This window comes from Crocuta crocuta, unplaced genomic scaffold (assembly GCF_008692635.1).
Source record: "Crocuta crocuta isolate KB4526 unplaced genomic scaffold, BGI_CrCroc_1.0 scaffold219, whole genome shotgun sequence".
Classification (NCBI taxonomy): Eukaryota; Metazoa; Chordata; class Mammalia; order Carnivora; family Hyaenidae; genus Crocuta; species Crocuta crocuta.
Genome location: NW_027551572.1, coordinates 9718077 through 9726330, shown reverse-complemented (window position 1 = coordinate 9726330; position 8254 = coordinate 9718077). Strand labels below are relative to the sequence as shown.

Sequence of the window (8254 nt, the reverse complement as noted above, 5' to 3'; positions counted from 1 at the left end):
AAAAGGGAGAAAGTGTCAGGGAGGGAAAGGGAAAGAGAAAGAGATCTCAGCAGGGTATTGTAAGTGCTGAATGAGCAATACAAACAAATGCTACAGAAGCTCAGAGTTCACCTTAAGTGTGCATGGTGCAGAAAGATGCCACAGTGATGAGATTTGAGATGTGCCATCCAAAGATGGCTTTAAATAAGCAGAAAGAAGGTGGGAGATAATTATGAGAGAGGAATGGCTTAAGAAAAGGTTCAGAGGCAGAAAAAGCATACATTTCCTTGGGAAAAAGAATGAAGAGATCACATTAACTAAGGTGAAGTTTCTATGTCAGGTGTGAGATTAACGTGGATGGACACAGACGATGAGAGACTTGGATCTCAGGCTAAAACATTTGAGTTTCTCCCACTGGCAACCAAGAACTGCAAAGAATTTTAAAAAGAACAACATAATGAAGACACGGTTTTAAAATGGATTGACCAAGGGGCACCTGGGTGGCTCAGTCGGTTAAGCGTCCGACTTCGGCTCAGGTCATGATTTCACGGTTTGTGGGTTTGAGCCCCGTGTCGGGTTCTGTGCTGGCAGCTAGCTCAGAGCCTGGAGCCTGTTTCAGTCTGTGACTCCCTCTCTCTGACCCTCCCCTGCTCACACTGTCTCTCTGTCTCTCGGAAATAAATAAAACATTAAAAAAAGATTTTTTTTAAATAAAATAAAATGGATTGGCCAGGAGGTCAACTGCAGGCAAGGAGGTCAACAGGGCATCCATGAGTAGCCAAATGAGAGATGATAAAGCCTGAACTAATGGAGAAGGAAAGAAGGGGTGAGACATTTTGAAGGAAAAATAAGTAGGGCTTGGTGACTAATGGAAAGCAGGAGCAAGTTGGACATTTGTATCTCTTTTCCTGAACAGAACAGAGTATTTACTTTGGAATCCCACGTATCTTAAAGGAAGAGAAATTCAATATTATTTCGCTATTCTGAAAGCTGTCGACTTTGAAGTATTAAGAATAAGGAGATTGAGGGGCGCCTGGGTGGCTTAGTCGGTTAAGCGTCCGACTTTCGCTTAGGTCATGATCTCGCGGTTCGTGGGTTCGAGCCCCGCGTCGGGCTCTGTGCGACTGCCAGCTCAGAGCCTGGAGCCTGTTTCAGAGTCTGTGTCTCCCTCTCTCTCTGACCCTCCCCTGTTCACGCTGTCTCTCTCTCTCTCTCCTAGAAATAAATAAAACATTAAAAAAAAAAAAAGGAAAAGAATAAGGAGATTGAGAATCTGAACTTGAGGCACTGACACACATTTGAAAAAGTTTCTTTTTAGACCCTAATTTATCCATTCAAAGGGAAGTGGTAACTCTGGGGGAAGCTATCACCATTGTCAGCTCTTTTGTTCAAGTTAAAACCAATGAGAAACATTACCTAGTTTACACATACACACACAAGTAGGTGAAAATGTAAAGGCTTCTTGTTGATGCTAATCTTACACAGCTACATACTGTTAAATAAACTTTTCAGTAATAATCAGCAAAATAAGGAACTGTGGCAGAATACTAGGGTGATATGGAAACTTAATGATCACCCAGACCAAACCCCTCTGTTTTATAGAAGAAATAGAGACCAGGGAAGTTATGTTCCCTTTCACTTAAAAAACACAACTCATGCTAAAAATCCACATCTCCTCCCTTAAGAATAATGTTCTCTTTTTTTCCAGTCCTTTACCTAAGCTTCAGTGATTCCATCCTTCTGGGAAATGCTTAGAAGCCAACTGTGTAGCTGTGTCCTCTCCGGTTCTATATTTCTCTTCTGTTTATAACACTGAGAAGGAAATACAACCAAAAAGAGCCTCCTGGATGAGGTAGAGCTCCTGTTACAAGACAGTGAAATAGTTCAGCCAGCCAGTAGCCCAGAAGAGCAGAGTGGGATTGAGACATTCAGTTGTAGAACAAAGCCCCAATCTATTCTTGTCTGCATTATCTACTACTTGATGTACCTAAAAAGGAGCAAACAGACATTCAGTTTCCAAGATGTTAGAGAGAAGCAATCATTGCTATCATCTTACAAACAATGTCTGGATACTGGGAATGAGCAACAGTTTCAGGAAGGGGCAGATAGGGATTTACCATGAACCCAGAGAAACTTGGGGCGCCCAGGTGGCTCAGTAAGTAGAGCATGCAACTCTTGATCTTCCAGTTGTGAGTTCAAGCCCCATGTTGGGTATAGAGATTACTTAATAATAGAATCTTAAAAGAAAGAAAGAAAATTAAGCTTAATGAAGCTTAATGAAGTTAATGAACTTGGGCCCTTTCGGGTCCTGGAAGATACCCTAGCAATTTTGTATTCGTGATTTTTTTTTCTTCTTAAAGACATCCCCCAAATTGTAGTTTCGGCTCAACAAAACCCCTAAGAAGGAAATATGCTACTTAGTCTAGCGCCCTCTAGAAATGCCACAAAAGTGTCAGTGACCTGCTATGTTAGCTATTTCCAAGTTCAAATGACCAGTCTTTGGCCACCCTTTGAGTTTATTAAATTATATCAATAAGACCAGTAGAAGTAGAAGAGATAATGTTCAAGTCTTTACAGTCTAAGCAATGGACCTTCCTTTTATGCCAATATTTAGGAATTCTTTCCTCCTGGTTCACTATTGAATGTAGTTAAAGTTAATATTTAATTTCTATTTCTGCATAACAATTAGAACCTTCAGAAGCAGTTACAAGTGAGATGTTAAATAGAACTATTTTGTATGTTTGTTGCATGTTCATGCTCTGGAAATATGCTCTAGAGGTCAAAACCATGAAAACCTTGATTTCTATTTAGATGGAGATTTATCATTATTTGTGAGATATTCCCAGTATGATTTCACTTTAAAACCACAAATAAAGTTTTAACAATGGGCATTTTTCTTGTTGAGAGGTCTGTGGTCAGACCAAACATCTCTCTGAACCTGATTAGGTCCTGGGGTTTTTAAATTCAATATTCAGCAAATATGGAGCATTTGTTAGGCTGTAAGAAATAATTAAGAACTCCAGAGCTACTGCAGTTCTCCTGAGTCTGCCCCTCTTTTCTGATGATATGATAATCGGACCTAACCTTGTCTGGTCTCAGTCCTCACCGTGTATGAGACTGGGATAGAAGACTCACATACAATTCATTTTGAGGATTTAGGTGACATTGCTTTAGGTTTTTACATGAGCAAGCCCTTTGTTTGCTAGTACTCAAGTAATGGAAATTTAAATATTATTTAATGTTTTATTTCTTCTTCCTCATTCCCAACTATCCTGAATCCAGAAAAACAGATACGTGGTATTCTGTGAAGACAAAAGAACATTGAACGGTACATTATACAACAGCCAGGACGGTCCACTGTGTATTCATTCTTGTAAAGGACTGCTGATGGATAAATTAGCATACTTAGTTTGAATCTTTATAAAATAGAAATGGGATTGTTCTAGCAGTTTCACAGCGTGCAGAGCTACCATCATACTCCACGAACGATCTGACTCAAAATAATGCAAGGCTCTGAATAATTGGAAGGGGAAATGTTCTATAAACAATTCACATGGGTTAGGTACCTCCACTGACAAGATATATTTAACAAAGTCTAAAATTCACTTTTCCCAGGGATGTGTGGGTGGCTCAGTTGGTTAGGTCAAGTCATGATCTCGAGGTTCATGGGTTCGGGCCCTGCGTAGGGCTCTGTGCTGACAGCTCAGAGCCTGAAGCCTGCTTCCAATTCTGTCTTCCTCTCTCTGCCCCTCCCCCACTTGTGTGTGCACACAGGCATGCTCTCTCTCTCTCTCTCTCTCTCTCTCTCTCTTAATAAAGAAACATTGGGGCGCCTGGGTGGCTCGGTCCAGTTGAGTGTCCAACTTCAGCTTAGGTCATGATCTCATAATCTGTGAGTTCGAGCCCTGCATCAGGCTCTGTGTGGACAGCTCTGAGCCTGGAGCCTGCTTCAGGTTCTGTGTCCCTCTCTCTGCCCCTTCCCCACTCACACTCTGTCTCTCAAAAATTAATAAACATTTTTTTAAATTTTAAAAAAAGAAAAAATAAAAAGTAAAGAAACACTAAAAAAAATTTAAAATTCACTCTTCCTGTACAAACACAGTATCACTGTAATCCTATGGACTGCATTTACTTCCTTAGGACTGAACTTTTTTTCAATGATAGGCTTAAAATAAAATATGCAGAAGTCATTGAATTGTTTCTGTAGCACTTTCATTGCTGGAAGGGACCTCCAGAGGTCACCTAGTTCATCCCATCTCCAGCCAGGACTCACCCTAATACTGAATATAGCTATATAGTGATCTGCATTAAGAAAGCTTTTAAAGATCCCTGGGGTTGGTCAAAAAATAGCTAATATTGGCCTGATTCATAGAACAACATAATACATATGTCAAAACAGCCACCTTCATCAAGGAAGACATCCATCAGGGTTAAGTGCTAGCCGTAGCTTCAAAAGGAAAAGCTTTATTTTCTCAGAGAAAAACGGGCGGGCGGTAGATTAAGGAAATGACCAAGCGTGTTGGTATTTATTGTTGTTGTTGTTTAGGTATACCTTTAATGCTTATCAAAAAGGAAACATGGTCTTGTCAAAGACCACTTCGGGGAAGCCCTGAGGTGGCTAGAGCCAGGAGATCACACTCCTGTAACTAGTCCTTTCAAATAGCTACAAAGCTGGGAGAGGAAGGGTGAGATGGGGCTGTTGTGTCAAGATCTGATTAGCATCAAGTCAATGAAGGGCAGATGGTGAAACACAAGAATAATATTGACAATCTGAAACTACTATCATACTGTATGTTAACAAACAGGGATTTAAATAAAACCTTTAAATAAGAGGGTGAAACTGTGAGGAAAAAAAAAAAAAGAAGGATATTGACAGGCCTGCGTTCTAAATGATCTCTTTTCCCCCTAATCAGCTGAGTTTATTAGAGCTCATTTTTATTTCAACTCCACTGTGGGTGTGAAGGACAAAAATTTAAGTGTAATTTCAATCTCCTAAAACAATCACATCACAGTTTTACAAGGATAATAATCCTCCACAACTGCTTGACTTTCTAAATTATTGGATTAAAGCACGACACTAGGGGCGCCTGGGTGGCTCAGTCGGGTGAGTGTCCACCTTTGGCTCAGGTCATGATCTTGTGAGTTCGAGCCCCACATCAGGCTTGCTGCTGTCAGCTCGGAGCCCTCCTCAGATCCTCTGTCCCTCTTCTCTCCCTGCCCCTCCCCCGTGCGCTCGCTCGCTCTCTCTCTCTCTCTCTCTCAAAAATAAATAAAACATTAAAAAAAATAAAGCACTACACTAGAAATTAGAAGTCTAGGTAAAAGGAGAGCTGAAGTTCTTATCTGGATTGTTTGGGCCTTCATGCTTTTTGGTTGACCTATAGATACAGCTTAGCTATTCACAAAGTGAGGACTTGCCCTGACAACTGTCCAGAGTATCCACTTGGCTTTGTGTATTAATGTTGCATTTTTTCACATACTATTTCCGTAAGGTTGCATGCAAGCCTGGCCAACCAGGAGTGCTGGCAGGGTTAGGAGCTAGGGGCTTGGGGTGAAAATAAGTTTACCACATACCCACCCTCTTGCCAACTTTCAAATTTTGTGCCTGTACTTCTTTCAAAGAATTCCTTTGAAAATATTTCACTTTTAAAAACAGAGAGTCACCTCTGTGCTCTCTTATTAGGCCAGATGCTTAGTCTGGGTTACAGGAAGTGGAAAGCCTTTGCCAGCCTACTTTGTAATTCCTGACTTTGGAAATGGGAATTCAGCCATTGGGAACTTTTTGATATGCAGCTGCCTTTCTCAGACAATGCTAACCCACTAACAGAATCTTCAGGTTGCCTTTTCCTCGCCGGAGAACAAGAGACAAAAGAATAAGGAGGCCTTTCTGCGGTGTCTTTTTGGCTTTATGACATTCCCACAGTGGACATCTTTGAGTTAATGTGCAGTCTCCGTATTCACCATCAAACTCAGGCACTTTATGGTACCTCCTTAGTCACTCGAATATTTGGCAGAGTGCATTTTTTTCCTCCCTTAAGCTGCTCAGATAATTGTCTGTTACTTGTTTGTGTAAACAACCTATTAAAAAATTGTTCTTTTTTAAAGTTATCAGTCAAAAAATTCCCAGAGTCAAGAAATTCCAAATTGAAGAAACCCAATTAGCTCTTAAGAAAGATAATAGAAATGAAAGGAGTGTAAGGAAAAACAGAGAGTAGCAGATTCTGTAATTTTTATTACAAAAAAAAGTTCAAACTCTTTACATGCTCTGACATTCAATGCCATGTAGAAGTTCATTGCAAGCAAACGTTTTAAAAAATATACATACTGTATATATTTACATTAAAGTCTGAGTAATTGGTGTCAAGGTGTAGTTCAGGTTCGAATCTTCACCCATCCTGTGGATTTGTTCAGCTACTAACTAAACAGCGATTGTATCTTCACTCAGGCACATGAAGAGGTAGAAACTGCTTTTTAAAGGGAAAAAAACTGGAGTGCAAATGTGAAGATCATCTTTGAAGCAGCTTAGCTACATCAAGGAGGTCCTAACTAGCTTTGGTCATCTCAAGCTGAATACACGTAGCCCGTCCTTTAAATTAAAATCAGAAAAACTTTGGGTAGACGTTCTTCTGAGCACATCGCGCAGGTTGGCAGAGATCAGCAACTCCACCACTCTGCACCCAAGACTTGCATATGACTAAGTTAGGCAACATAGCAGCAGGGCTGGGCTAACAGCCGGGTACCTTTTCCCTGATAAGACACAAATAAAACAAACGAGTGGCTCAAGAGACCTCACATTGATATCTGTACACCCACAGCCTGGAACTCAGAAGCCGACTAAGATATTTCGTTTCCCAAGTGCAACTCCTATTAATTTTTGCCCATGCCTGCCTCCATCCCAAACTGAGCTAGTGAGTCTAGATAGGGGCGAGGTAGCCTATGACTTCTGCAGGCCAAGGCTTCTCATTCTCAAGCCTAAACCTCATGAGGGCTCTTGGGCCTGAGAAGGGCTCCCTGGGTTCTCGCCAGACTTGGTGGTGCTGGTTCCTGAGAGGGGGAGCTGGAGGGAAGCCACAGGGGTGGCAGAGGGCAGAAGCCCTTCTCGTTCTCTTTTCTTCTGTTTCATCCTGCGGTTCTGGAACCAGATTTTGACTTGCGTATCATTCAGCTGCAAGGAGTTGGCTATCTCGATGCGTCGGGCTCGAGTTAAGTACTTATTGAAATGAAACTCCTTCTCCAGTTCTGTCAGTTGCTTGGTGCTGAAATTCGTGCGGATCGCGCTGGAGGGGCTAGCGGCTCCACACTCGGCGACTTTGCCTGCAACGTAAAGACAGGGCATCAGTGAGGTGACAGGGCGCGGACCCAGAACGCGGGCGAGCAGCGGGGCTAGTTAGAATCAAAATCACAGCGCAGGTCCCCTGGGCTCCGGGGACACAAGTTGTGCCAGGTGAAACCCTCCACGGAGAGCTCCTTCCCGAAAATCCTCAATGCCTGGCACATTTTCGGAGCGTGTACTCGGGGCACGCTCAAAGGAATGCGCCTCCTCTAATACTTCGGAACGCATTTCCTTCATAAATCCTAAATCGCCGTCCAGAGGGGCAGCTGCAACGCGCTCCCAGCACAGTTCTGCGGAGGCGGCTCCCAACCCCAGCTGCGTCCGTCCAAGGCCCAAGTACTTACTTTTCTTAGGGGCGTTCCTCTTCACTTTCATCCACTCGAAGGTATTGAAGGCGGCGGGGAGGCCGGAGGCCGGCGACGCAGACTTGGGGTAGGAGCCAGGGGCCGGGGACGCGGTCTGGAAGGTCCCAGGGTGGCCGTCGGCTGGCTCTTTCAGACACGCCGGCAAGGGGCCAGGGTCGCCGAAGGCCGCGTAATCCACCTGCCCGCTGAGGAGAAAGGAGCCACCGCCGGAGAAGACGGCAGAGGTGGCGTAGTGGACGTGCGCCCCGCCGTCGTCGGCCGGCCGCCCGAGCGCGCNGGCAGAACTTGGGCGCGAAGCTGAGCACGTCGCCGCCGCCCCCGCCGCTGGCGCACGACACGTACTCCAGGTAGGAGCTCATAATTCCGGCCCACCCGCCAGAGCGGGGGCCCGAGCGCGGGGCCAGGCAGGACCGCCGCGGGCTGCGCCTCTCCGCCTTTCCTCTCTACCCGAGCTGCCTTCGCCGAGCCATGGCGAGAGGGCCGGAGGTAAATAGTGGCCTAATATAGCGGCGGGGGTGGCCACGTGGCGCTGGCCGGCCAATGGGCGCCGGCCCCGCACGGCCGGGGTCCCTGCAGG

The 8254-nt window shown here is 44.3% G+C and overlaps 1 protein-coding gene across 1 annotated transcript in view; it reads right to left on the bottom strand.

Moving 5' to 3' along the window:
- Positions 1–6958: 6958 nt before the first annotated feature.
- HOXD1 (homeobox D1) overlaps positions 6959–8254 on the bottom strand; it is a 7407-nt gene continuing 6111 nt past the window's right edge. Inside the window, exons 3-4 of the mRNA XM_077751188.1 lie at positions 7657–8001; positions 6959–7293 (exon numbers count right to left, since the gene is read on the bottom strand). Coding sequence (XP_077607314.1) covers positions 6959–7293; positions 7657–8001 — 680 coding nt within the window. The remainder of the gene's footprint in view (positions 7294–7656; positions 8002–8254) is intronic.